The 27,155-nt window shown below is 48.9% G+C and overlaps 12 protein-coding genes across 12 annotated transcripts; 8 read left to right on the top strand and 4 right to left on the bottom strand.

The window, feature by feature from the left end:
* Window positions 1-289: 289 nt before the first annotated feature.
* N7477_005178 (RNA exonuclease) lies at window positions 290-2,431 on the top strand (the record flags this gene model as incomplete). Its single annotated transcript, XM_056966841.1, has 1 exon — window positions 290-2,431. One exon carries the CDS (start codon window positions 290-292, stop codon window positions 2,429-2,431), a length of 2,142 nt encoding a protein of 713 aa, XP_056823622.1.
* A 1,783-nt stretch (window positions 2,432-4,214) lies between these two features.
* Window positions 4,215-5,676, top strand: N7477_005177 (uncharacterized protein; the record flags this gene model as incomplete). The annotated part of the gene is made up of 3 exons (XM_056966840.1): window positions 4,215-4,514; window positions 4,566-4,826; window positions 4,882-5,676. 3 exons carry the CDS (start codon window positions 4,215-4,217, stop codon window positions 5,674-5,676), a joined length of 1,356 nt encoding a protein of 451 aa, XP_056823621.1.
* Window positions 5,677-6,035: 359 nt separating this feature from the next.
* Window positions 6,036-6,368, bottom strand: N7477_005176 (uncharacterized protein; the record flags this gene model as incomplete). The annotated part of the gene is made up of 1 exon (XM_056966839.1): window positions 6,036-6,368. The coding sequence occupies one exon, from the start codon at window positions 6,366-6,368 to the stop codon at window positions 6,036-6,038; it is 333 nt and encodes a 110-aa protein (XP_056823620.1).
* Window positions 6,369-6,439: 71 nt separating this feature from the next.
* On the bottom strand, window positions 6,440-7,318 carry N7477_005175 (uncharacterized protein; the record flags this gene model as incomplete). The annotated part of the gene is made up of 1 exon (XM_056966838.1): window positions 6,440-7,318. The coding sequence occupies one exon, from the start codon at window positions 7,316-7,318 to the stop codon at window positions 6,440-6,442; it is 879 nt and encodes a 292-aa protein (XP_056823619.1).
* A 710-nt stretch (window positions 7,319-8,028) lies between these two features.
* Window positions 8,029-9,400, top strand: N7477_005174 (threonine aldolase GLY1; the record flags this gene model as incomplete). The annotated part of the gene is made up of 3 exons (XM_056966837.1): window positions 8,029-8,571; window positions 8,667-9,228; window positions 9,288-9,400. The coding sequence occupies 3 exons, from the start codon at window positions 8,029-8,031 to the stop codon at window positions 9,398-9,400; spliced, it is 1,218 nt and encodes a 405-aa protein (XP_056823618.1).
* Window positions 9,401-10,321: 921 nt separating this feature from the next.
* Window positions 10,322-12,030, bottom strand: N7477_005173 (MFS transporter; the record flags this gene model as incomplete). Its single annotated transcript, XM_056966836.1, has 4 exons — window positions 10,322-10,348; window positions 10,401-10,609; window positions 10,663-11,698; window positions 11,767-12,030. 4 exons carry the CDS (start codon window positions 12,028-12,030, stop codon window positions 10,322-10,324), a joined length of 1,536 nt encoding a protein of 511 aa, XP_056823617.1.
* A 760-nt stretch (window positions 12,031-12,790) lies between these two features.
* N7477_005172 (NADPH2:quinone reductase) lies at window positions 12,791-13,504 on the bottom strand (the record flags this gene model as incomplete). Its single annotated transcript, XM_056966835.1, has 1 exon — window positions 12,791-13,504. The coding sequence occupies one exon, from the start codon at window positions 13,502-13,504 to the stop codon at window positions 12,791-12,793; it is 714 nt and encodes a 237-aa protein (XP_056823616.1).
* Window positions 13,505-15,303: 1,799 nt separating this feature from the next.
* Window positions 15,304-16,281, top strand: N7477_005171 (phosphotransferase family protein; the record flags this gene model as incomplete). The annotated part of the gene is made up of 3 exons (XM_056966834.1): window positions 15,304-15,405; window positions 15,469-15,764; window positions 15,819-16,281. The coding sequence occupies 3 exons, from the start codon at window positions 15,304-15,306 to the stop codon at window positions 16,279-16,281; spliced, it is 861 nt and encodes a 286-aa protein (XP_056823615.1).
* A 1,192-nt stretch (window positions 16,282-17,473) lies between these two features.
* On the top strand, window positions 17,474-18,484 carry N7477_005170 (SDR family NAD(P)-dependent oxidoreductase; the record flags this gene model as incomplete). Its single annotated transcript, XM_056966833.1, has 4 exons — window positions 17,474-17,711; window positions 17,766-18,022; window positions 18,094-18,161; window positions 18,211-18,484. 4 exons carry the CDS (start codon window positions 17,474-17,476, stop codon window positions 18,482-18,484), a joined length of 837 nt encoding a protein of 278 aa, XP_056823614.1.
* A 1,335-nt stretch (window positions 18,485-19,819) lies between these two features.
* On the top strand, window positions 19,820-21,618 carry N7477_005169 (uncharacterized protein; the record flags this gene model as incomplete). Its single annotated transcript, XM_056966832.1, has 3 exons — window positions 19,820-20,437; window positions 20,490-20,592; window positions 20,663-21,618. 3 exons carry the CDS (start codon window positions 19,820-19,822, stop codon window positions 21,616-21,618), a joined length of 1,677 nt encoding a protein of 558 aa, XP_056823613.1.
* A 763-nt stretch (window positions 21,619-22,381) lies between these two features.
* N7477_005168 (fungal specific transcription factor domain-containing protein) lies at window positions 22,382-24,833 on the top strand (the record flags this gene model as incomplete). The annotated part of the gene is made up of 2 exons (XM_056966831.1): window positions 22,382-23,119; window positions 23,178-24,833. The coding sequence occupies 2 exons, from the start codon at window positions 22,382-22,384 to the stop codon at window positions 24,831-24,833; spliced, it is 2,394 nt and encodes a 797-aa protein (XP_056823612.1).
* Window positions 24,834-25,397: 564 nt separating this feature from the next.
* N7477_005167 (uncharacterized protein) lies at window positions 25,398-26,758 on the top strand (the record flags this gene model as incomplete). The annotated part of the gene is made up of 5 exons (XM_056966830.1): window positions 25,398-25,553; window positions 25,607-25,915; window positions 25,975-26,010; window positions 26,064-26,655; window positions 26,718-26,758. 5 exons carry the CDS (start codon window positions 25,398-25,400, stop codon window positions 26,756-26,758), a joined length of 1,134 nt encoding a protein of 377 aa, XP_056823611.1.
* Between the last annotated feature and the right edge of the window lie 397 nt (window positions 26,759-27,155).

Below are 27,155 nucleotides of genomic sequence, written 5' to 3'. Positions count from 1 at the left end.
ATAAACTGATGCTAGACAGGGCTTAACAAGATTGGGTTAAAAGGAATGAAGGATGCGGCAATGATGTCGAGGAAGAAAGCTCTCGTGCCCAATCGAGGGGAATGAAGACGGTGTGACGAGGGCGAATTTTCCGGGCGATCGCTGTTATCAGATGCGTATTAATGTGCCGGTTCCGTTACGCGGCCGGTATCGCCGCGCCGGTTTGATTACCTTATCGTTATCTTCTCGTGATCGGACTTTTCCATTTTCGCGATTTTTTGACCCGTAGCTTCGACCCTGGCTCAACATCATGGGCCAGAACAAACGCAAGCGCCAGGCTGAGGATCCTGAGCCCGTTGCCGACGTGGCGAAAAATGGCTTTGGCTTTGGCGTGGGTGAGACTTTGTCACGCATGAACGCTGCCTCGCCCGCCGAATCCAGAGATCGCAATGGAACTCATAGCCCGGACAATGCACATTATCGCAACCCTAAGAAGAAGCGCGTGGATGGCGCCAAGACGAAGTACCCTGATTTGACATACGTGGAGGGCAAGATGCAGTCTTCCATCCGGATTGCGGACCTACAAAGCTTAATGCTGTACTGCCTTGCCGATGGTGTTGCACCGCAATGGATTTCTGTCAAACACTCTGGGCACATGCGCAAGGTGGTTGTGTTGATGGTACCTGGCCTAGAAATGGGGATGTTCGATGGCACTATTCCGTTAGAGCCCATTGAGGCTAGCCAAGAAGGAAAAAATGAAAAGCCAGAAGGAGCAGACGAATCGGCCGAAGACAGAATAGCCACCGACTTCAAGAGATGGAAAGACGGCCTCGCTCCTCCAGATCGATCGCATCTTTTCAATCCCCGTCGCCTCTCCTCTGACTCCCTCCCCGAACCATTGCAACCACTCGCTCAGCTATTCCCACATGTTTGGCCTGTGAAAGCCCCAGGCGACAACAAATACAACAAGGTGCATTCGCCTTTACAAGCAATGCTGCTGTCGGCGCTGCCTAAATCAAAAGACGATCCGAAGCACAAAGGCCCCCGCGCGGCCAAGGCCGAGAGAGGCTTCGTGGCTCAGCGAACACCGATCACCGCTTTCATTCACTCATGCATGGACTTGAGCGATAGTGAATATCCTTTGCATCCCGCATTCTTCCCGACGGAACAAGAAAAAGCATCTCACACCGAGACTCGTCAGCGTAATGGTCAGACAGCAGAGAACGGTTGGGTTGATACAGATGTTCCAAGCCTGGAGGCCGGTGATGTGCCAGATGCTGAGGTTGAAAAGGGTAGCATGACTGCCGGTAAAGAAGTACTTGCCGTTGATTGTGAAATGGTGAAAACAGAAGGCGATCATTTTGAGCTCGCTCGCATCAGTATTGTCAACTGGAGTGGCGATGTTGTTCTGGATGAATTGGTGAAACCATCTCGGCCTGTGATCGATTATCTCACAGCATATTCAGGAATGACCGAAGAGGGACTGAAGGATGTTACGACCACGATCGAGGATATCCAAAAGCGATTGCTGGACCTCATCACCCCTCGGACTGTCTTGATTGGGCACTCTCTCAACTCCGACCTCACTGCACTACGCCTCACTCATCCGTTCATTGTGGACACTACAATCATCTATCCCCACCCACGTGGGCCACCTTTGAAGTGTGGTCTCAAGTGGCTTGCTCAGAAGTACCTCAGCCGAGAGATCCAGAAGGGCACCCAAGGTCACAGCCCAGTCGAGGACGCTCGCGCTGTGCTCGACCTTGTGAAGCTGAAATGTGAGAAGGGCGAACGCTGGGGTACCAGTGATGCTTCGAATGAGAGCATCTTCCGCCGAATCGGCCGATCTATGAAACCCGGCAAGACACCCGCTGAAGGCCGGACGGGTGCAGTAGTAGACTGGGGCAATCCCGAGCGCGGCTTTGGATCGCAGGCGACCGTCGCCATCGGGTGCCGAGATGACGAGGCCGTTGTACATGGCATTTCAGCCGCTGTCAATGGGGACGAGACAAATCACGCCATTCCCGGCGGCGGCGTTGATTTCGTGTGGGGACGTCTCCGCAACCTCGAGCAACTCCGCGGCTGGTGTACTCGACTGCCGGATGCGAACAACTCCAATGAATCTACCACTGTGGCTCCTCAAGAAGCACCCTTTGATGGGCCAATCACAGCACCTGAGGCCCTCAAGGACGCCGTCGCGCGTACCGTGTCCGACATCTCTCGCATCTACGAATCGCTTCCTCCATGCACCATGTTCATTGTGTACACCGGCACGGGTGATCCTCGGGAAGTGACTCGTCTCCAAGCGATGCACAAGATATTCCGCGAAGAGTACAACTCGCGCAAGCCATGGGACGAGCTGACTGTGAAGTGGACGGATATGGAGGAGCAGGCGCTGAAGAAGGCTTGCGAGCGTGCCCGTGAGGGATGTGGATTCATGTGTGTTAAATAGTTACAAGATACCACGACCTTGATCATTGTTGATGTAAACGAGAACAATCATCTTTTCGTGCCCGTCAAGGGCTGATGTATGAAATACGAAACCGGGTTCAGCCTCTTCCCACATGAATGATCCATGTACTTCCGTGTCTGTGAGCCGCGGTCACGGACTGCCTTCATACCTGATCTGCGTACGTACAACTCGGTCTCTAGCCTACGAACGCACGCCTCTATACACCTTTCAATCAGGATAGTCCGACTGAAGCCTCGCGTTCCACTAAAGGTACTCCGTTTGTTTGCTTTCGCTTAAGCTTCGAGTTGTATACCAGATATCATTCCTGCGCCGTAGAGACTCAGTAGTGTTGGGGCGATAAGTTTTCAATCTCTTATTGATGTTGCCAGCGAACTCTCCAGGCCTGTGCTTGTTATTCCCTCAGGTAGGACTCTTTCCCTTCAGAATTTGACAGACCTGGAATCGCATAATCTTGGTCCAACGATCTGACCCGTTCCCGCTCTCCCATATGTCGCAATTCATGCAAATTAGATCGTGCCACCGGCCTCGCCGCAAATTATCGTGTCGGGACAGTGCCCGAGGGCAGCCACGAAGGTTGGTGGCCAGGGCAATGATAAGGGGCGCTGGTAGATGTGGCTTAGGCTACGGGTGGACTCCCGCAAAGACGCCTGGATGAGCCTTGTTTCCTTTCCAAGGGACAATAAATGCGTACAGTCACAGGTGTCATTCTTTATTTAGCTGAATACTGCCCACTTATGTTTTCGAACCTTCTCCAAGACCTGGTCAAATCTCAACTAGGATTGTCGATCCGCGTCTGCATTAGCGTGGTCGGCGCAAATTGCCCCGTAATGGCCATCAAAGTTGAATTGATCGGAGAATGAGCTTGGATTCGACCCGACTGATGCGACTCGTGCGATAGGAATACAAATGGTATGTAGAGACATACTTGCGGGGCAAGCGTGGACTACATGTGCCTCCGTTGGATCTGAGAACTGAAGTCAAGGTGTTAGCGGAGTAACCCAAGATGGTAGGTTTATCCGTGTTACATGAGCCCCGACTTGGCTAGGGATTTCAATTCGATGCTCGATTCAATCAGAAGCATTTCAAACACTCAAATTCCTCACTTCGTGCCCTCTTACATGCGCTGCCGTGAGAACCATGCATAACCGCTACGGCGGGTCTATCAGATATAATGGAGACCGGGTACGAGGAGAAGGACATCGCCAATGCCTCAGCTCGCCGTACCTCCGATGGCGATATCGGCACTGTCATCGACAACACCGATGAGCTGAAAGGACATCTGGGCAATCGTCAGATTCAACTTATCGCCATCGGTGGATCTTAGGAGACGATCGCATTGGGACCTTGAAACAGCGACCAAACATTGGCTTTCCCATTGAATGTTATCACTACCCTGTACTTCTTCTTCTTGAAGGTCGTCTCCATAGTCGGGCTTTGTATAATGGTTTGGCGTGACTTTGGAAGATCGAATGCACTTCATCAAAATAAGCATTGCATGATATGGACCTTTTGCAGCCCCATGTGAACCTTTCACCTGTGCCTGAATGTAGAGAGAGAACTGTGGAGTATATCGGCTCCCATTAGTCAAACTAAACCAACCACAATATCGCATTGCCACGGAGACTTGGATCTTTTGCCCCACGCAAAATGTCACAGGGCGCATTTTTTTTAAGGGTCCCGCAAAACCCAATGAGTTTTTTTTTTTTCTATCTGTTTTCTGCCCTCAGTAGTTCTAGCATTTCGAGCCAAGCTTCCTCGCAAGATGGAGGACTTGGAGGTTTCTGATCAGGATGAACTCGCCATCTCTAATCACCACGAGGATCATCTTCCACCGGTCGATCGCGGCAAAGGCGCGTACCTGTTTCTCACCGCCTGCTTCATGCTCGAGGCTTTGATCTGGGGTATGAGAAGACTCATCCTCCGCATGCGTATGTGGAAGTATACTCAATTGACGATTGTTTCAGGATTCACTTTCTCGTATGGAGTCTTTCAGGATTACTACAGCTCCCATGAGCCATTCAAGAGCTCAGGAGACATCGCCGTCATCGGTACCTGTGCAATGGTCAGTCATTAGACCTAAGTAATTGTCAGCGCACAATTAATGATTGAATAGGGAATTTCATACATGCTACTTCCTGTAGCATTCATTCTCCTGCAGGCGTTACCCCGCATGAAGCTATGGGCCGCGCCAATTGGCTTCCTCATAATGTGTCTAGCCATCGCCATGAGCTCATTCGCTACCAACACCGGACAGCTTATTGTATCGCAGGGTGTCGCGTATGGCATCGGAGCCAGTCTAGCTTACGCCCCGACCATTATTTTCATGGATGACTGGTTCGTGCAAAGAAAGGGATTGGCATTTGGAATTATGTGGGTGAGTCTTTACCATTTTTCCTACAAATCTCCATACTCCGTATTCATATCTGTAGGCTGGGACTGGCCTGTCCGGCGTCATTCTCCCAATCGTCATGCAATGGCTTCTCAACACCTATGGCCACGAAACGGCTCTGCGTGTCTGGGCAATTGTCCTAGTCATCATGGGTGGACCACTTCTTTTCTACGTTCGGCCCCGTCTTCCGATCTCTCGATCGTCCCGTACTCGTCCATTCGATTTCCGATTCCTCTGGGATGCGACCTTCTTGATCTACGAAACGGGCAATATACTTGAAGCAATGGGTTACTTCCTTCCAACCATTTATTTACCCACATACGCCCGAAGCCTGGGCGCAAACAATATCCAAGCAACACTAACAGTCATGCTATTCAACCTTGCATCCGTGTTTGGCTGCGTGATCATGGGCTCGATGGTCGATCGATACCACGCAACGACCTGTATTCTCATGTCCACGGTCGGGAGTACCATCGCCGTATTTTTGATCTGGGGATTATCCGTCAGCCTGGCACCCTTGTATATTTTCTGCATTTTCTACGGTCTCTTTGCTGGCTCCTTTACATCTACCTGGCCGGCTGTTGTGAATGAGATTAGGAAGAAGAGTCCCTATGTGGAGCCTAGCATTGTCTTCGGTGTCTTGTCGACTGGTCGAGGAATTGGCAATATTGTGAGTGGTCCGCTCAGTGGAGCTTTGCTAGATCAGAATGCTTGGAAGGGCATGGCTGCGAAAGCTTATGGTTCTGGATATGGCCCCTTGATTGTTTTCACGGGTGTTTCTGCGTTTTTGGGTGGTCTTGGGGTTGTTGCGAGATCTTCTAAGCGCCTGAGTTGAAGGTATTCGGAGAGGCTTTTTTTCTTTGATGTGCACTTCATGTGCTGAATGGTTTTTCAATGTTCAAAAGTTTGCATTAGTGGGTCAACGGATGTGGGCCAGGCATAGTATATACCAATTGCCATGGTCCGCATAGGCTTCATCCACCTCAGAGAAGCAGCACTGGAGTCGTGACACACCACAATTCATCGGGTAGATTCAGTTGGATTGAGACTTCTATTTATACACTTTTGTCGCTGCCAGACATCACATTCAGCTCCACAGGGAGCAAGTAGGTCCACATCCAATCTCTATTATACATCACATGCAGCCAGAAGCAAAAGACAGCTTCTTGTCAGGAAATTCCACCATATTCACACTCATCGCGAGTTATCCATTTCCATCGCCTCCTCGCGCTCCAAAGCCAGCTTGGTCATGACGTCCCGCGCCGCGACCTTTGCTCTGCGCTGCTCCTCCAACACGACCTCCCCATTGCCATCCACTTCGGAGTTGCGAATTCCGTTGGAGGTCATGCTTGAGGTATGGCCGTTCCTCTGTGAGTCACCATTGCTCCGATTGTCTGTGGAATCTTGGGAAATCTGATTTGTGTCCGCTGTTCCCGTTTGATCTTTGAGCCCCGAGGGTCCCACAGAGTGCGGGCGAAGACTGCGCCGAGGGCGGGCACGACCTTTAGGAGCAGTGACTGGGCCCATTTCGTCATTTGGTTCTCCGACCAGCTGTTGGGTCGGCGGTGCAGTAGGAGGTGCTTTGAGATTAGAGTGGCTCACAGACTTCCTTGGTCGACCTCTTCCCTCGTGGAACTAGGTGCGGGGTTTGGTGCATCTGCCACAGGTTGAGTAATTCGTTGTCGCTTGGCGGGACTCTGATCTGGGTTGACAAAGTGCCCCTGGGGGGTATTTGATGCAGCGCTTAGACTCTGGCGGCGGCCTTCTATACACAGCGGGGGTGATGTAGATAAATGACCGTATCTGTGGCTGTCCTCCATTTCTTCAGATTCTTTGAGCGGGACTCGGGCCGAGTGGATAGGCAGGTCAGCAAGTGAGAAGTCATCCACCATTTCCTCCTCATCGAATGAATCTGCAATCTGGTCGTTTCGCCCATTCGAGAAAGCGTCGGGCCAGGCGCGTTTCCGTCCAGCCTGCAGCAGTCCAGGACTCTGCACCTCTGGCAATTGAACGTTCATTTGATGGCCATAATGATCAGAGGGTCTGCGGTCCTCCATGAAGCGGTTCTTCAGCTTCAACGCCTCGATCTCTAATTTTAATTTCTCAATTTCGTCCGATTTGGACTTCAGCTCTTTCAATACGGTGGCGATCATATCAAATCCGGGACCACTGTTTGGTCCATGGTCTCCCAGGTGTCGATGTGGGCCATTCAACTCAATGCGGAGGGATGTAAAGGAGTGCTTCAAGTCGTTCATGGTATCTTGGAGGTTGTTGACCGAGCTCGAGATTTGATCGATACTCCGTCCTTGATGTTGCATTTGTTGTTGCACCGAGGGATCCGAAGATTGGACATCCCGAGGGCCCGAAGGCACCAAGGCTCCGTCTTGTATGGCATTGCGTTCTCGGCGGGGGGGTTCTTTCGGGGGGCAGAGACGCTCGAGTGCGCCGTCTTTGAAAATGGGTTCGGCGGTCCGCATGGTAACAATCTCCCTAAATGACACTTTGGACATCTTCCATAGGATGTTTGTTCTGTCGCAGATTAGCGCGTGTAAACCATATACATCTGACTATATCGCGCTTACCCGTTATCTAGGATGCAGAGGACACCTAGCTTCTGTTGACACAACTTACAGGTAATTTCCTGTATTATGCGCCCCCGTAGCAGATTCATATCCGATGTCTGGGGAATCTGCTTCCGCTCCGAACAGACGGAGATACGGTGGAGATTCACACTCTGCCATGCTGCCGCAATGGAGTATGAATTAGATAACTTGGCCCATTCATTCTCCAGCACGGCCAGCGAGCTCGAGCATCGGATACATTGGGTCAAGATTGCAGGTCTTGTGAGACTGGTTAAATCCATCTTGAGCAATGCGACAGAAAGAGCACCGAAGAATCCCAGGAGGAATCCACATGGTAAAATGCTGAGTCAGCGTTCAACTCATCAGAAGCCACTAGTCCCGATTAGGACTATCGATAAGGGCATCTGGAACTACGTCATTGCAGGGTCCAAACCAATGTGGTACATTGCATTTGGCTATGTTTCGGATGTGGCTGAATGTGCTCCGACTACTGCAAAATGAGACACTTAGATGTCTCGAACGCAAAATTGGTCCGGATAGTCACGTGATGTCCTCTTCCCCGCATGTCTCGTTCGAGGCCTGGCGTCAAGACCGAGCACAAATCCATGAATCGCTCGCTTCGCTACTTATCGCGGCCCCTGACGGCTGCAAGGTCATTTACCCCGCTCTCGTCGGTATATCTCACACGAAACTTCCCAAGAGCGTATCTCAACACAGGCGCAATGGCGCAGAACTCCGCTACTAATGGCAAACCCAATACCTGGCAAGGTGCTGGAGCTGCTGAGTTTGACTTACGCAGTATGACATTCCTCTGGATTAAGTTCTTCCTTTTCCTAATGTTCACAATTCTAGGCGATACGATGACCAAACCAACCCCGTCTATGCTCGACGCGATCTGCCAGACCACCTTGTTAGACGACGTTTTCAACGAAGACCCTACCACCAACACATTACAAAACTATGTGGCGGAGCGGACTCAGCACGAAGCTGCGCTTCTAGTCCTTTCAGGCACAATGGGTAACCAGGTTGCTATTCGCTCGCATCTAACCCAACCCCCATATGCCGTCTTATGCGACCATCGATCTCACATCATCTGCTACGAGGCTGGGGGTGTGAGCGCCTGGACCGGAGCAACGGTCCAGACCGTGGTACCAAGAAATGGCATTCATTTGACTCTTGAGGATATCCAAAAACACACTGTTCTCGATGACAACATCCATCACTGTCCTACCAAATTGATCAGTCTGGAGAACACCTAGACGGTATGATCATGCCTTTGGCGGAGGCTCGGCGTATTGTCGAATGGGCTCACGAGAACGATATCAAGGTGCATTTGGATGGCGCAAGACTATGGCAGGCTGTTGTGTCAGGCGCCGGCAGTCTGTCCGAGTACGCGAGCATCTTCGACAGTGTTAGCTTGTGTTTCTCTAAAGGTCTTGGCGCCCCGATCGGTAGCATCATCGTTGGATCTCAGGCTTTTATCAAGAAGGCTCGCTGGTTCCGCAAGTCTATTGGAGGCGGTGCCCGTCAAACCGGTGTCTTTGCTGCCGCAGCCCGTGTCGCCCTCGACGAAACCTTCGGAACAGACGACCACGGCCAGACTGGCAAGCTATCCGCCACCCATACCATGGCTAAGCGGGTGGAGGAACTCTGGACCAGACATGGGGGCAAACTGCAATATCCCGTGCACACCAACATGGTCTGGCTAGATCTTGAGGCGTCCGGAGTGGGACCCAATGACCTGTCAGTGATTGGCAAGGAGAAAGGTCTAACATTACTCGGTAATCGAATTGTCATTCACTACCGTAAGTATCTGCCCAGAAGCAGTCTACCGTAACGACTTCAAAAAGCTTACGTATCGCAGAGGTCTCCGATGAAGCGATCGCGCGCCTCGAACAGGTGTTTGACATTGCTATGAAGGGTCAGTATCAACGTAGTGATGATACAAGCAGAGCATATGGTAGCAAACAGACCTGAGGTGTAAGCATCAATACCCGTTGTTTAGCTTTTGCACATAGAGGTACATAGAGACAAAGAGTAAATAAGATTTGAGGTTGCATCCATGGAAAGTCACAAGACGGGTTCCAGCTAACCGGGACCCAGAACTGACAGACTGGGACCTCGGATTTTATGACTAATCATAGGTCCCATTCCCCATAAAATCCTAGGTCCTAAGTCAGCTCCAACACCTGAATAGGACCCAGAAATTCCTAAGTCCCAGTTAGCGTCTATATATAATTTATATAGACTTATCCTAGAATATATATACTATTACCTAACGGTTTAACTAAGGTAAACCCCTATATCTCTAAATCAACATGACATAAGCTTCAGGTAAATCGGATAGTTGAAAGTTATTAGATAATTCATTCACCTTTGAATGAACTTGCAATAGTGGTATCATATGGAATTAGCAAGGCAGCGATTAAGTAAAGTTTTGTACTACTGTTTTGAGATCTCCTATCTTTTGCCTATGCAAAATCCAAAGTAGACTTGGCAGCTCCATCTTAAATTACATATTTGATGTAGAAACTGTTGTATATTCACTCCACACTCCAATCTTCTTGAGAATTCTGAAGCTCAGCATAACAAGAGCTCAATTTTTCCATTCCTAGGTTGATTTTGGCTAACCCTGTGGCATAGAACACCAGTTTTGTCCCTGATCTACGAAATTACGTATCGTAGAGTTTGGCTTGTGTTTTGGCAGAAGATACATGCTGAAGGTGAGTTCTCTTGGGCCAGTATCTCGTGTGGCACATTAAAAAAGACAATATTAACTGTCGAATGGCAATACTAGAGACGCAGCACTCATGTAGCCTTTTGATTAGGTCTCTCATTTTATTGTTAATTCTCTAGGAAAGAGACATCATATCCACCAGACATAGACCAGAACCGTTCTCACAGAACATAACGAAAGTGGGGATTCTACTTGTATTTAGTTGGCATACGCTATTTGGATAGTCTAGCCTTCACTCACCGTGAGATCAGTTAGATCATTATCAAAAGCTTGTTCATAACTCTCACTCACGCCACTGGCGTCTCGGCGCTTGTTTTCCGCTTGGACATTTAACCGATACCACATGGAAACAGCTGCTGCAAGACAAGCTGTGACCAGGGTTATAATAAAGCCCGGGCGATATCTGGGGGCGGTGCTTTCGGCAAATATGAGTGGTCCGATGAAGTTTCCTGGAATGCCGTCAGCTTTAGGGCACAAGCCAGAAGCAAGAACGCAAACGAACCGACACAGTATGCAATATATATCCCCGAAGACACGACAACTCGCTTGGTGTAGCCAGCTGTGTTGGCCAACTGCAACCCCATGAGTACGGCATAGCTACCGCCAAACGAAGACAGAAGATAAACCCCAATAAGCAAACCTGGTCGGTTAGTCCACGGCAGGAGTAAGAGCACAAGGCATGCAGCCACAACACCCAGCTGTACCACCACAATAATTATGGTGCGTGACTGGGGAATCTTGTATGCGGCAAATGGTCCAATCAATTCGATCAGACCACCCCAGAACCCCGCCGGCATTCCTAGGAGCAAGGAATTGAGTGGATTGAAACCAAAGCTGTTGATAATGATCGGAGCAAATGAGGAGACTGGCCCGTTGGCGATGGTGATTAGGAACGCCATCACACATACGAGAAGAAACCGGATATCCGTGATGGTTTCTCGAAGCTGGTCAAAACGAAATGTAGTGTCCCGGACGCCTGCATTGTTTTGCCGCACCCGGGCTAATGCGATGTATCGCTCACGGTCGCTGAATCCATTCGCGTTGAACGGATCGGACGGAAGTAAAAATGCCACAACCAAACTCCACAAAAGGGTTACGCCGCCAGCAAAGATGTACATGTATTGCCAAGGCTGCAAAGCACCATCCGTGATATGTCCGATGCCGTAATTGACCAGTGGGGAGAACATGGAAATGAATCCAGTGCAGCTGTACCATATCCCCATCCGATAAGCCTGCTCTGTTTTGGTATACCAAGCACCGACCAAGAGCATGAAGATTGGCGGCACTCCTGCTTCGATTAGTCCGAGAAAGAAGCGCTGTGCATACAGACCACGGTAGTTGAAGACGGCCGCTGTGCATGTCATGCAAACTCCCCAGATAGCGCAGATCCCGCCGGCCACCAAGCGGATATTGTATTTCTGAGCTATGAAAGTAGCCGGATATGCGCCGCAGATAAATCCGAGATAAAAAATGGAAGCAGACATCGAGTAACGGTTACCGATGTTAATGGCTAGATCTTCCTTGAGGCCAAAGATCGCCTGCAGACAAGTAAGTGTCAGTAAACGTTCCTGAATAACATAGAGAAGAATAATCATGAAAGTCTTACAGCTTGACCAAGAACGGCTTTATCATAATACTGAAGCGCATAGGTGCAGCATAGGATACTGAGCAGCTTGCGGTCAATCTTATGCCTAAGCTTGGCCTCTTCGGCAGGTTCCCAATCCCTTGGACCCGAGTACCCATCGAAAAATGTCTGAATATCCTTTGATATCAAATTTGGATCAATTGAAATGTCTGGGAGTTGAGTAGCATGGTCGACGTTCTCTGCACATGGAGGAGTATCTTTCTCTTGAGCTGACGAACGACCCATATTGTAGGAGCAAGAAACTGACGTTTAAGACTTGGATGCATGATGATTCTGGGGAATATATTTATAGTAAGCAGGGTCTACTAAATCCCCGCATACGTAGGTAGGGACCGATTTAGGCACTAGGTGAACCGGGCGTATGCATATCGGATTACTACGGCTAACGATTACCAGAATGAGACAAAGCAAAAGATAGCTTTCATGAGACTTCAAATAACAAAACGTCTAGAGCGTTTGAAATTATCCACCATGCAAGTCAGCAGGATGAAGGCTTGTATGGAGAATCCGATGTCACCTAGCTCACCCCGTCTAGGCCAAACGCGCGCCAATCGTCTTCGTCTCAATGAGTCTTACAAAACGCTCTTTGTAGCGGCCTCGGCCCCGGCTCCGACTTATCAAGCTCGGCAACCACTTTACCCCAGGTATCCCGCGTACCCACTGCCTTGAGGGCGGCTGGATGCTCTCCAAACCCCGGAAATCTCGATCTGAAAAGGAAAACCCGCGTATCTTTTCAGTCTCGATGAGATACTTGACTTGCTCCCAAGTAGCCGGCACCATGTGCGGCTCATATTGCTCGTACGGACCCCAATGTAGCCGACAATGCTGACATTCTTAATAACACCCGATTCATGGCAATCTTCTCGACCGCACCACCGGCGAACCCGACAACCACCAGCCTGCAGCCCCACGCGGCACATTTCAACGACTGGTCTATCAGACTCTGATCTCGGTTAGCAGACAGCTTCACGCATCCATTCTAATGTTATCTTACCACCGGGTCGAGAACGACATCCACCCCTTTGCGTCCGTTACCCTCGCGATGCTGCTCGCACAGGCCAATGATCTGCTTCGTCCAATCCTTCTCCCGGTACTTTATCACGTAGTCTGCTCTATAACCCTGACAGATTTTGCATTTACGAGGGCTTCCAGCCGTTGCAATCACCGTTGCCCCAAGGGCTTTCGCAATTTGTATTGCAGATAAGCCCGCAGCGCCAGCACCTGCGTGGGTTAAAGCCCACTCCCCGGATTGTATCTTGCCTCTCGTAACCAGGCCTGCGTAGGCAGTGGGTACTGAGACGTGTAGTCCTGCTGCGTCTTTGAAACTCCAACCGGAGGGAATGTGGATGATACATCCGGATGGAACAAGGATGTGTGAAGCATAGGCACCACGACAGGAGCCAAACACTCGATCCCCCACATTGAAAGTCTTCGAGCTTGCTGAAGTTGTAACGTCTGATGTTTTTACATCACTTTTAGAGATATCAACAATTATCCCCGCGAATTCCATGCCAGCTATCCACGGAAATGGCCGCTGTTCCTGGTACTTGCCACAGACTTGAAGCATATCAAAGAAATTAACTCCCCACGCGAAGATCTTCACCAGATATCTCTCCTCGTCGGGACAAATTTTTTGAAGATCTGTGATAGTCAGTTCTAGCGGGTCGAAAACAAATAAACGTATTTCGATTGTTTTCATTGTACTGACTAAATGGCAGTGAACAAAATATAAAGTGAATCATCGATGTGCAGATCCTGATTAAAAACTGTAACCTTTGGTATATCCGCTGTTCTTGAAACATAAAATAAATCTTAGGTGTCCCTTCATATGTACGAACCCTTTGATGTTGACTGTTGTTTGACACATCAGAGCCATAGCACCTCGGGTGTCCGGCTAACATTACCAAGCGACTATCTTGACGAAACTACATACGCGAACTGACCCGATTGGCAAGCTTCCCACTTCAACGTTGAATTACCAATTGGATGAAAGAATTCTGGCAACCGCTCCATATGCAGGACTACATCAGTGCTCATTGCAATTTTCATCCTTCAAGCAACATGGAAAGCCAGTCACAGTCAAAATAGAAGGTCCTGAAAGAGAGGAGAAAGAGGATTTGATTCCACAGAAAGCAGCTAGCTATCTCTCTCTTTGCCTCGAGCCTGAATATTATGCGGCCCACAGGAGGCGAAAACCTGTGGCGAACAGCCCGCGGCACCTGATGAAGTTATGTCTGTACCAGTGGTTCAGCAGAAGTGACTTGCCAGATAGCAGGTGGGAGGGTCCATGAGTGTACCAATCGGATAATCATACGATCTCTTAGCACGCATCAAGTAGCCAGCTTCATCTAGGCTACACTCTGCGTACCCAGCATTATAAACCCTAAGGATATTGCGTAAAGGTCCTCTCCGATGCCAGTGAGATTTCCTGGACTAAAAATTATCGCGGGGAATTATTCGCGACTGGAAGGAGCGGAAAGTGTTGGGAATCTATTTAGATTGGAGCGGAGGAGGCTATCGTGTTCGGTGACCCAATTTGAAGCTGTCGTAATAGTGGAGAATATGCTGGCTGGCATTGCCAGTAAGTTTTAGGGCTCTAGGCCATAATTTGCAGTGGGAAATAGGAAGAGAAGCAAGGCTGAGAGGAAGAGGGGCGTGAGAGACAGTTTACTTTCACTTCAAGTGTGACTTGAACCAGGTTATAACGTGTTTCGGTGAAGTTAACTACATTTTCTTGAGAACCATGGTCATCATTGATTGGTATTATGATGACAATACTATCAAAACCCGAACACGAATTTTTAATCCTGCAATCAGAGAACAGTGCCTTCCTGGGTCGATGCTGCCCCATTCCGTGCCCCGGTAATCTATTGCCTAAAACGGTAATTGTTAACCGAGTCATGATTGACCCGAACAATCCCAATCCCCATAAAGCCCCTTGTTCATGGTAAACAACCAAATATACCATTCCGGCTAACGATGAAAGTGTCCCGAAGACACTGGCCGTTAGTTCTTGAACCACCTTGCGACCGACCATCCGTGATTAGGAATCTTAACTCAAGTACGCCTTCTAGAATGACCAGATGGGTAACGATTATATCGCTCTTAGTGTTAGACAGTGGCACTCAATGAGTTAGTTCCTCTAGACCTTTAAGCTTAAAACTAAATGTTCGTAGTAGCAGCAGTAGTAGTATGGATCTCGGAGTCACGGTGGCTCCCGTGGCAGAATCCTACCCGGCAGTAGACATACGAACTGTACGCCATTACTCGTCAATTGCATACACTATCAAGATATACTAGAACATATCCGCGGTATTTTTATGATGCGTTGTTTCCGAGGTATACATACAGGCAAGGAATTTCCCATTATGTTCCCCGAAACAGTCAACTATCTGCATGTCTGTATAAGAGGGTACAAGAAGTTGATTTATGGTCTGTGACCACGTTGTATTCTTCAACTTACCAACAAGTGTGTTGCAGCTTTTCACCCTCTAAATCATGTCTGACGGTTCAATTCGACAAGGCATTGACCAAGCTGCACTGGATAAATACCTGCAGCAAAATCTCCCCCATATCGACCTACCCTTGAGGCTTCGCCAGGTAAGAGCCAATACACCGTTTGATCTTATCAACATCATTTGCTTACCTTGACGGTGGTTTTAGTTTGGTGATGGACAGTCGAATCCAACCTATCTGCTCATCTCGCCGTCTGGTCAGCGGCATGTTCTCAGGAAACAACCGCCTGGCAGCCTGCTGTCCGGGTCTGCTCACAGGATTGACCGGGAGTACATGGTCCTGAAGGCTCTTGGAAGCACTGAAGTTCCTGTCCCAAGAGTCCTTCGAATGTGTCATGACGCGAGTGTACTCGGAACCCCTTTTTATGTGATGGAGTTCTTAGATGGGCGAATCATCACCGACCCCCTCCTAGCCGAAATTAAAGAAGAGCACCGGTACGCCATGTAAGTCGAACAATAGTTGTCAATGGTAGCATGGAACTAACTCTAAGAATACAGGTGGCGGAATGCTGCGCGAGTGCTCTCAAAAATCCATTCCACTGACATAGAAGCTGTCGGATTGGGAACGTTTGGTAGTCGATCTTCATTTTATAAACGCCAATCAAAAACCTTTACAAAAATCTCCACTGCACAGCAAAAAGTGAAGGACCCCAGCACAGGGACACCGATCGAGTCCGTGCCACACTTCAAAGATTTGGTTGCGTTCTATGAAGACGTCAACCATGCTCCAGTTCAACGAACAAGTCTGGTTCACGGAGATTATCGCATTGGTAACTTGATGTGGCATAAGACAGAGCCTCGGGTGATTGGCGTTTTGGATTGGGAGCTAAGCACTATTGGTCATCCACTGTCTGACGTTGCCAGCCTGATAGACCCTTACTCGCGGTATTACTTCGGGCAGAAAGCCACACAACATGACAACCCCCGCAATGACAAATTCGGCACCGATGGGCATCCCTAACCTCTCTCTCATTATGCAGTGGTACGCCGAAGTAGCGGGGTGGAATCCAGAACAGGAATTATGGTGGGGATCCTCATTCCATGCCTTCCGGGACGCTATCATTATGCAGGGCATTAAGGCAAGAATTGCAGCTGGACAAGCCAGTGGTGGCTCCACGGCTCACGAGCATGCTGCGAGGATGAAGCCAGATGCTGAACGGGCGTGGAGAATTGTACAATATTTGCTTCAGACACCTGTATCAAAGCTATGATGTCTAGTATGTTAAATGAGAAATTTATTTTTCACAGCGATAGGATCAAGGGTCTAGAGGCTTGACAACCTAGACAATCCAGTGGAACAAATATACTTAGGGATTTTATTTGATGTTCTGATCAATGTCGTTCTTTTTGCTAATAAGATTTATTCCAGTGTCCACTAGCTACAGCCTTATCAGTACGGTCTGGTCATATAGTAAGTAGAATGCATTCCTTCTGCAACCTTGTCGGAGCAGAACCCCCTCCCCAACAAGAGAAAGAAATTAAAAGGCCGCGCGGAGAAATGAATGAGATTCTCATTCTATCATTGTCCTTTACTTAGCCATTGGGAAAAAGTAAATCGCTTCCTCGAATGAAATACCCTTAACAGAATTAGCGCCATCCAGTCGCCCCGCCCCTTCATCGTCAATGCCCTGCTAGGGTGATGCTTGCGTCAACCAAGGTTTGTTCACTCGAAGGGACTGGGGCGACCAAAAGACACGAATATAGTTAAAACCGTGAGAGGAATGTCGGAGCCGAATTAATTGGTTGTATAAAGGAACACAATGCCTCGGAATCCGCTTACTCGGTTACGTAGCTACAGTACTCTGAGAGGAATCCCGTTCTATGTTTGAAAGATTACATTACGGAAGCTCGGATGTTAACAAAATCCGAAGTACTACCCGAGGCTCATTTGACCGCAGTGCAATCCAGCGATTCAAAAACAAAAGATAGCCAGCTCCGACAGCTGCCCTGTTTGAAAAGTCTTCATGAAAATTTTGTACATTCTGAAGTAACAAAATGTCCCAACGCCTCGGTCAGATATCCGATCACCTTTCTGTGAATAAGGCCCAGACCAGGCCGCTTGCCCTACTTCACGACCAAGTTGTATTGATTACTGGAGGAGCACAAGGTTCAATCACAACAGGCTAATTAGACTTTCATCACAAAGTGCTAACATGTTTCAATTAGGACTGGGATCAGCAACTGCAGAGCTCTTTGCCCAGCATGGCGCAATCATTGCAATCAGCGACTTGGATGAGGGCAAATCTCGAGAATTAGTTGAGAGTCTCCGGAAGAATGACACAGAGGCAGAATCGTTCTCCGGGAATTTGATGGATCCATCTTACCCCGAAAGGCTTGTGCAAGCTGTCATTGCGAGATTTGGGAGAATCAACTGCCTCGTCAATAACGCCGGTAGGTTATAAGCTATGTTAAATCTGCAATGATCTTGGGCTAACAAATAATTAGGGTTTTTAAATGACAGGCAAGTGTTGCAAAAGCCTCAGCCTCATATACTTCAAAAAACTAACCGCTCGTGCTCACACAGAGCAATTCACAAGATGACAGATAGCCAGTGGGATTCGATCATCCAAATCCACAACTCAGTGCCATTTCGTATTGTACGGGCATTATCGAGTCATTTCATGAGCCCCGAGACGGCAAACAACCGCAAGGTAGTGATTAACATCTCATCATCTTCTGGGGTTCATGGCCAACTCGGTCAGGTAAGCGTCCACAAATTGGGCTCAAGGGCTATCAAAGGCATGGAAAATTGCTCATACCTGGTAATACGCAGTTAAATTACTGCACTGCAAAATCCGGAGTTGTTGGGATGACGAAGGGTATCGCTAGGGAATGGGCACGGTAGGTAGCAAACCATATTTTGCAGACACAAGATTCTAAACCCACGCAGGTACAATGTCCGATGCAATGCTGTTGCCTACGGCTGGATGGACACTCGCATGACCCGCCCTCCTGAGCCTGGACAGGTATTGAAATTGGATGAAACCGAGATTAAAATCGGAGTGGCAAAGAACGCTACGAAATTCAGGGACACTTCGGACATTCCTCTTGGACGCCCGGGAACTCCAGAGGAGGCTGCCGGATGTCTCCTCTTCCTAGCAAGCAATCTTTCAAGCTACGTGACTGGCCAAGTCCTGGAATGCAATGGAGGTCGCTTCATGTGATAACTAGGCATTGTCTACAGAGAGCCTTTTGGGCGAGATGTGGCCTATATGTACATTTCCGTCTACGTAATGAGACCAGGGACCCCGCCGGTCATGTTGAACCAGGAAATCCATGGATTGATCTAGTATGTGATTTTTACGTTCATACAACGTGTAGGTTGAAAGGAAAACTAATGCTACCAAAAGAACGATGTCAAAATGTCTGCCGCTACAGAAGCTGGATAGATGAGGGTTAGGAAGAAGCTTGTTTCATTCATTTGCAATCTGGTTTAAAATGTAGGATGAAATTCTTCTGGGGCTCCTAGAACCCATTTAAACTGTTCGATGCGCCATTTACAGTTTTATGATGCGCCGGTAAATTGACATAAAGCCATCGGAAGTGGATTTGGAAAGAAAAATTCTGTCTTTAATTTGCGGTCACAATCGTATTAGTGATCCGAGGAATGAATCACCTAGTTTTCCTTTTATTTGATGAAGAACAAAGCATGATAGATGTATTACCTATGGAAGAGAGCATATATTTGCCTATCTCGCGAAAAAGAACATCTGGACTTTGACCTACCAGGCAACGATGCCTTCAGAAACCTGGCTCAACAGCATCAAATAGTGTAGTGGGGAGTTCGGTGTCAGTGCAAGATGGCAAGTACGCTTAGAACTGAGAGGGTTTGCAGAGACCCGCCTCTGTTCCTGTTCAGCGCTCGTGTATTGTCCTGTTTTCTGGGACACCCAAGTCACATCTACGCTGTTGTTACAGTTGTAGGCCCTTCGGCTTGAGATAGTATCACTATACCCACATCTGTATCTCCTTCTCCTTTTCTCCCTGGAGACCGCCCCAGCGTTCTATTCCCACCGTCTATTCGGGAAGCATTGTATATCTCGCAACGCATAGTGTATTTCATTTCCTGTTTCGACCCGTCTGCTGGGTAGACTGCCTCTGAGAGCCTCTCTAATGGGTAGTGGCCATGACAGGTTACATATTGAATACCAGATTGTATCTCGGGAGTTCGGCTTTGGCCGATTGAATTTGAGTATGCCACGGTAAAGGAACTTGAATTGCCTCGGGTACGGTAAAAAGCCATGGCAGACCAGCATTGCCCGCCAACTTTACCCAAATAGAGGGCTGGCTCGGAACTCGATATGATTGATTTGTACACCCACCACGCATTTAATTCTTCTTTGGCCCAAATGAAAATGAATATTTCATAGCAATAACTTGTTTACTTGCTCAATATTGTTATTATTTTCCTATTTACTGACAGCCCCCGAGCCACTATGCCGGTCTTCGAATCCCAATATCCCCCCCATACAAAGTAAGGATTTTAATTATTCATAGCCATGACAGTCACTGAGTTGATAGCAGTCCACCAAGACCAAACTATCTGGGATTGGATCTTTGAGTCTCCCAAATTCAATTCACTGCAGAAATCACCCGAAAAGGTCGGGGGATATGTCAATACAAAGACGAAGCAGCGCCTTGGCTATGGCGAAGTCAAGGAGCTTGCGACCTATCTGTCGATGGCGCTCTACCAAGACCACAACATCCGAGCCGGTGATCGTGTGATCATCTTCAGTGAAAATAGTATTTGGTATCCCGTTGCTATGTTTGGTACCATTCGACTGGGAGGCATCGCCTCAGGAGCATCTCCATTTCATTCTATCAACGAAATGAGCCAGATGATCCAGGTGGCCCGACCGGCGGTCATCTTCGCATCTCTGACACATTTGCCAGTGGCCTTGAGCAGTGCTAAGGTCAATGGTATGCGTCAAGAGCAGGTTATTTTGTTGGAGGGCAGAGCGGATGGCACTGCCAGCCTGGCAAACCTGATATCCCGAGGGAAAGAATTTGCTCAAACAGACCAAGTCCCCAGCTACCAAGTGGCACATGGAAAAACAAATGGAGACGTTTGTGCATTTTTGGGTTTTAGCAGTGGCACGACTGGCCACCCAAAAGGAGTGAGTCGGCCTTCAACCAATTCTAAAGATGACCGTGTTGACATCGGCCCAGGTAATGCTATCTCACAAAAACGTGATTGCACAATGTTTGCAGCTTAGACAGGTGACGGTCCCAGGTCTCACCAGAACCATTGCTGCTTTGCCATTTTTCCACGGTATGTGATCCTCTACGGCTCCCTATCCGGGATCCGTCAACGGTTGAATTCAACATGATTAATTCAACAGTCACTGGCCTCGTACACTCTCTCAATTTTCCCGCTGCACAGAACATGGAGGTGGCCATTTTGCCAGAGTTCACGATGAAAGGGATGCTAGAGGCCTTGGTCGAATACCAAATTGAAGAGTTGCTTCTCGTCCCGCCAATTGTCATTCGACTCGTGCAGGAGCCGATTGTAGATCAGTATGACTTGTCGCGTCTGAAGCGATTTTTCTGTGGTGCAGCACCTCTCAGTAAGAGCGTTATCGCGCAGCTCCGGGCCAAATTCCCCCACACAGGCTTCAAACAGGGATACGGAATGACCGAATCTTGCTCGGCCGTTACCCTGTGCCCACCGGAAATGTACTCCTACGACAATGCACACACTGTTGGGGTGCTTCTGGGGAGCACGGAGCTAAAGATTATCGGCGAAGATGGACGAGAGCTGGGGGTAAACGAACCGGGTGAGATTTTGTTACGTGGACCGCAAGTGGCCATGGGGTATTGGAAAAATCCCAAGGCCACGGCGGCAACTTTTGATGCTGAAGGTTTCCTCCATAGCGGTGATCAGGGAATGATAGACGCCAGTGGGCTTGTCACTATCACAGATCGACTGAAGGAGTTGATCAAGGTCAAGGGAGTGGGGGTTGCTCCGGCGGAGCTCGAGGACTTGTTACTCAGTCACGCCAGCGTGGAGGATTGTGGAGTTGTCGCCATGCCGGACGAAAGAGCCGGGGAAAGACCCCAGGCATTCGTTGTCACCAAGGGGTGTCTACCAAGCCCGCAATTGGGTCACGAATTGATGGAGCTCGTTCGCAAGAGCAAGGCGCGCGAGAAGTGGATTCACGAAATCGTGTTTGTGGATTCGATCCCGAAAAGTGCCTCGGGCAAGATTCTTCGGCGGCAACTGCGGATGCAGCCACAAGACGCAAAGCTCCCTCGAGGCTTGACGGTGAGATGGACACAGTCACAGGCCCGTCTGTGATTCCGTATACTCGCAATGTGGCGACAGGAAAGGTATCTGCGGACTTGACGTCAACGGCAAACTTGGTGCGGGCAGGCGAGGAAGATGCCCAGTACTGTCCGTCTCCACTAGGATACAATTTCTTTGAATGGCTCCTTTTCCAGGATGTTCATTGGGCGGAAGAGGAGACACTGGAATGGTCGCCATTCAAGTGGAATCGATATTGCATTTCAGGCGTTTGTCGTTCACCGTAATTTTACCCGCGGCATTCACTTAGCCAAATAGGCAATCGATAACCGCTCCCCACTACCCAAATTGGTCTTCCTCTCCCCGGAAGTTGACGGATAGAAGCACTCCCAGGAACTAAGCTGGGATTACCAAACCCCAAAAGATTGGTTTTTATGCGGGGTAGTAAAGTTGCGGGGTAGTGGGATCACGTGAGATTGATTCACGAGGACCCTCAAGGCGGATATTATCTGTAATACACAACCTGAGAACATACCACTTGTTGCTGTAATGGACTCCCCGCGACTCAATCCAGTAGAAAGAGCACGGTCGCCTGTTCCGTTCAAACCAGCTCGGAAGAGAAAACGCGCGACGCGGGCGTGTCTGGGCTGTAGAGCCCGCAAAGTCCGTTGCGATGTCGGGCAGAGTGAGCGTGCTTGCACCAACTGTCATCTAGACTCGTTGGAATGTGTTCTTCAACCCAGGAAACAGACCAGGTATGGCAACCTCCGCGCTCCCGCGAGAAAGGGATGGGCTAACTTGTTGGTTTCGCAGACCAATGTGGAACGACGGATTAAAGAGCTATCGTCGCCGACGTCTCTCAAATGCCACTTCCAGTACAAACAAAGAAGAGGCGCTATCAGATTCTAGGGCTCAAGGTAGTTCTTCGCCGCCTGCAGAGGGTGACGGCCGTGATACCAAAGGACAGGCGCAGCAGCCGGCGTCCCCGTCCCAGGAATCATGCGACTCTAGAGACCAGGGCGACAAGCGGTCCGTAGACCCAAGCAACCGCGCCAACAACGCAGGGTCTGGTGTCACTTTCAGTGTCCTAGATCATGACGTACAGGCCACACCGTCGGAAAATTGCTACACGCAGCGCGAATGTCAAGCTGTCGACCTAACCAACCCGCCAAAACAGAGAGGTCTGATGAATACACCTAGCGGACCCACCTACGAAATTCCGGCGTTTATCAAGCCACTCCCAGGTTGGCTGAGCAGTAAGGATTTGGATTATCTGCACCGCAAAGGTGCTCTCACAATTCCTTCAAATCCACTCCGCGGTCAGCTACTCCAGCGGTTTATTGAGTACATTTACCCATTCATGCCACTGCTGGACTTGAAGGAGTTGCTTCAGGCTATTGAGTTGGAAGGAAAAGAATCTGCCCCTCGCGTGAGTATCTTATTATTTCAGGCGATCATGTTTGCGGGGGCTGCTTTTGTGGATATGGCGCACTTCAAAGCGGCTGGATATACCGTTCGGCGGGCTGCACGAAGAGAATTTTTTGAGAGAGTGAAGGTAAGTAATGACGGATCATGGACTTTATACTAGACGCTCAGCTTACTGTATCTGACAGCTCCTCTACTGCTTAAATATTGAACAGTTTGATATCACCCTAATCCAGTCTTTACTATTGATGACACACTGGTACCATGACAACACCTCTCACAAATCTTTGTGGGGCTGGATGGGTATTGCTACGACAATGTCGCAAGCGAGCGCTCTGCACATAGGCGTGGAACATCATGGGCTCAGTCTCCGAGAGCAGCGGCTGAGGAAACGCCTCGGATGGTGCGTCTTCATGCGAGACCAAGTTCTAGCGCTGGGAATGCGTCGCCCACCTCGCATCCAGCTGGAAAACCACCAAATCCCAATCTTGTCGCTGGATGATTTCGAATGCAACTCAATCAAAACGACGGTTTTGCCCTCTGGCTGTACCGTGGCACGAGATCTGGTCCAACAGCGGCATTTGGCAGCGTTGTGTATCGAAGTATTCAAACTTTCCGTTTGCATGAGTAAGGTGTTATCAACCCAATATCGACCGGCCTCCAGGATGCTTTCCGGGGACGATGGCTCGACCTTGGTGCTTGTCCCGCGGCATGAAATGCTTGACGAGAAGCAGTTTGGTGCCTGTAATCAGCACCTGGAGGACTGGAGACGCAGCCTCCCAATGATGTGCATGTATGATTCAATCTCGGCTCTGTCCGCCTGTGAATCGCCTGTGATAGTTATTCATAAAGCTCTCTTGAAGATGATGTATCATACTACAGTGGCTGCCCTGTACCGCCCACAGATCATGCCTTTCTCCCCTTGGTCTCCCGCAACTTTCTCCATCGTCGAGGCGGCGAGAGCCTTACCGAAAACTTCGCAGACAAAAATCTGCTCCGCTGCCACTGAGATAAGCGACATTGGACATGACCTTCAGAAGCTCGGTCTTTTACATTATCTCCCAACCTCCAGCATGACCGCATTTCTGCCCGCACTCATTGTACACCTAATGCACATTGCCTACGCCCGTGAAGAACAGGTGGCTCAGAGCATGCAGCACTTCTCAAGCGGAATGGCCATCCTAACAATTCTCAGTGACAGCTATGCAAGCGCAGAGTTAGCCGTTCACTTCTTGGAAAACACCATCAATCTGTCTAATATGCGGATTAGCCGGGTTGTCCGACTGCTGCATCGTTCGCCCCCATCCGAGCCTGCGAGTTGGCCACAGAGCGTCTCTTTCCCTAAGGTTGATCACTCGCCCCCTGATGAAAACGGACGACCTCGATCTCGATCTGTCGTTTCCGTACCCGACAAAGAAGAACAGTCTTCTATTGCTACATCCATACTCAAAAGCAATCCCTGGCCGGAATGGAGTCTTTGGCTAGACGGGGAACCGTTGGAGTCGAATCTTCTTGACCCCAGCTTGGCTGACTCTTTGGGGTCGCGCCTGGGTATACATGGGAATTTGCAGGCAGAAAATTTAGACTTCCCCCTAGTATCGGACGAAATAAACTTTTTCTCCACAGATATACGTGAGTTTTCCCCTGATTACGAAAGAGCTGTGCTAGAGTGGGAGACTTACCTGAGAAACTCGGAATTTTCAGCCAAGAGCACGCATCTGGGGCCGGAAATGGGCTTTTCACCGGACGGCGATGCATTCTTCCATCCTGTCGAGCCTGATTTGGAAGGAATGAGCTCTGCACTTTTCAGTCACAGTGATCTCTTTCAGCAGTCGGCCCACTGAATGGTCTCAAGTCTGTTGTGCCGCTGATTTCTTCTATGAAATTACCATTATTTTCTTTATTCACGGGCCTAGGCCGATAGAATTGCACATGATATCCATGATTCTATGATATCGATGTCATTAGCGAGTTGATTTTGGTATAACGCTTTTTATACTTTTAGTTTTGTGATCTAGGGTGTTGTATCATATGAGTTAAATAGGATACGTAAAATTGCTTGACAAGAGGAATGTAACAAATGCCGTGTGCGCTTCTTTTCTCTTCAAGCCGATTGATTTTTGGTATACACAATCAGCCGAACTGAGGAAAGCGGCCATTGAACATATCCCCTCGATAGGCCATCAAGCAATGACTTTGCGAGGCATTGATTGACTAGACCCCTCGGATCCCTCTCACATCCGGAGCCGCGGCAAAAATGGGGAGTGAGGGGGTGCCGCGGCCCTAGTGATTTACAAGACGCCATACTTGATTCATCCAATTTTCCTATATATGTAGATCCTTTCGCCCTTCTCATGCTATGCCAGCCATTTTCGATCCGACGAAAACCGAAGGTAGAAGTGGAAAAGATGGCTAGTTCTCATCACGAGGAAGAAGGTCACAGTCAGGTTGCGAATATAATTCCCTGGGATCCGAACGCAAGCTACTTTCCATCTCGCAAAGAGCTTCCACCGATCCCAGGAGCACCTCCCGGAGCCGCTTGGTTCTGGGGATCCGATGATAATGTATGTGATTCCAAAGTGCGCAGGCCTTTACAATCTTAATAACAAGACATTAGATCGGAAGATTGAATCTCCTTACCCCAAGGCGGATAAAGGCGGCAGCAGAACAAATTGAAACGGGAGACTTGGTGCCTCTAGAGTCAGTAAAAACCCGCCCCTTTCGCCTCTGTAATAACGATGCAACTCATATGGTGCGGGCGATTCTCATTATTCTTCTTAGTCTTCCGCTCAGTTTTCCAGATACCCCTTCCTTTGACCGAGAACCGTTTCAACACTCCATCAAAGAGGTAGCAGAAGGGACTGTGTTTGATGATATGTATACCCTCAATACTCAGAGCGGCACACAATGGGACGGATTCCGCCATGTCAGTATACGATTTAGTCGATTTAAATCTGCAAAGGAAGCTATTTAACTTGGATGCAGTTTGCACATTTGCCTACAAAGGTTTTTTACAACGGGGTTTGTCTTTCTACATGAATGGAACGAGAACAAAGCTAAACCGACGTCTACAGACCAGAAAAGAAGACATAGTCGGTCCAAAAGCCAACCACAAGTGCAGCATCCACCATTGGGCAGCACATGGAATTGCTGGCCGAGGCATCCTTCTCGACTATAGGCGCTATGCCAAGATGAAAAATCTGTCGTTTGATCCTTTTGAGCGCTATTCCATCAGTTTAGATGAATTGCGCAAATGTGCCGCCATACAGGGCATTGATATTCGGCCGGAGACAGAAGGAGGCCATATCAAAGTTGGCGACATTCTCTTGATCCGGTCTGGCTTCGTTGAGCGATACCATTATGCCACGGCCATAGAGAGGAAAGAGGCAGCAACACGGCCACCACAAAAGATGGAATGGGCGGGCGTCAAGCAAGAGAAAGCGATGGTTGACTGGCTTCACGACTGCTACTTTGCTGCGGTTGTGGGTGACGCACCGACATTTGAAGCATGGCCATCGCAGGACATTTATCACTTACATGAACATTTATTGGCATTGTGGGGAGTTCCTATCGGAGAGATGTGGGACCTCGAGCGTCTTTCATCAATGTGTGAAAAACATCAGCGGTGGACCTTTTTCCTCACCAGTGCACCAGCCAACGTCTATGGTAGATTCCTCTCTGCTCTCTGCTCTTTGCTTCATACGATGTGGCTGACTTTGAATTCATAGGAGGCGTAGGGTCACATGCCAATGCAACGGCTATATTTTGAGTGAGTGTGGGGAGGTGAAGGTAGCCCTTTTGTCCTAAAGGGGGTGGAAATGGCCTCATCATCACCCCTCGTACATAGTAAAAGGTCGATTTCATTTGTGCAAATAAAGTCCTTTGACCTGCACTGTGCATGGAAATATCCTAGATGCTCCTCAATGTATGTAGAAGACATGCTGATTCCGTAGCATTGGACTGAAGTCTCTTTAATTAGCGTACTACTGTCATTACATTGTGACTATAGATGTACAAGGTAGGGCTGGCATTTTTAACAATCAAAACAAGTAAAAGAGGCAATTCCTCATATTCACAGGATAAGCTCTACCGGGTAGGTCCACCCAGGACGGATCATGCCCTTGCTCAGTGAGCATGATCACAGTTTCTCTTTTCCCTGTTTGCCT

This window comes from Penicillium maclennaniae, assembly GCF_028827695.1.
Source record: "Penicillium maclennaniae strain IBT 15551 chromosome Unknown utg000004l:1.0-3007600.0:1.0-3009580.0, whole genome shotgun sequence".
Taxonomy (NCBI): domain Eukaryota; kingdom Fungi; phylum Ascomycota; class Eurotiomycetes; order Eurotiales; family Aspergillaceae; genus Penicillium; species Penicillium maclennaniae.
This window is presented reverse-complemented; position numbering and strand designations above follow the sequence as displayed.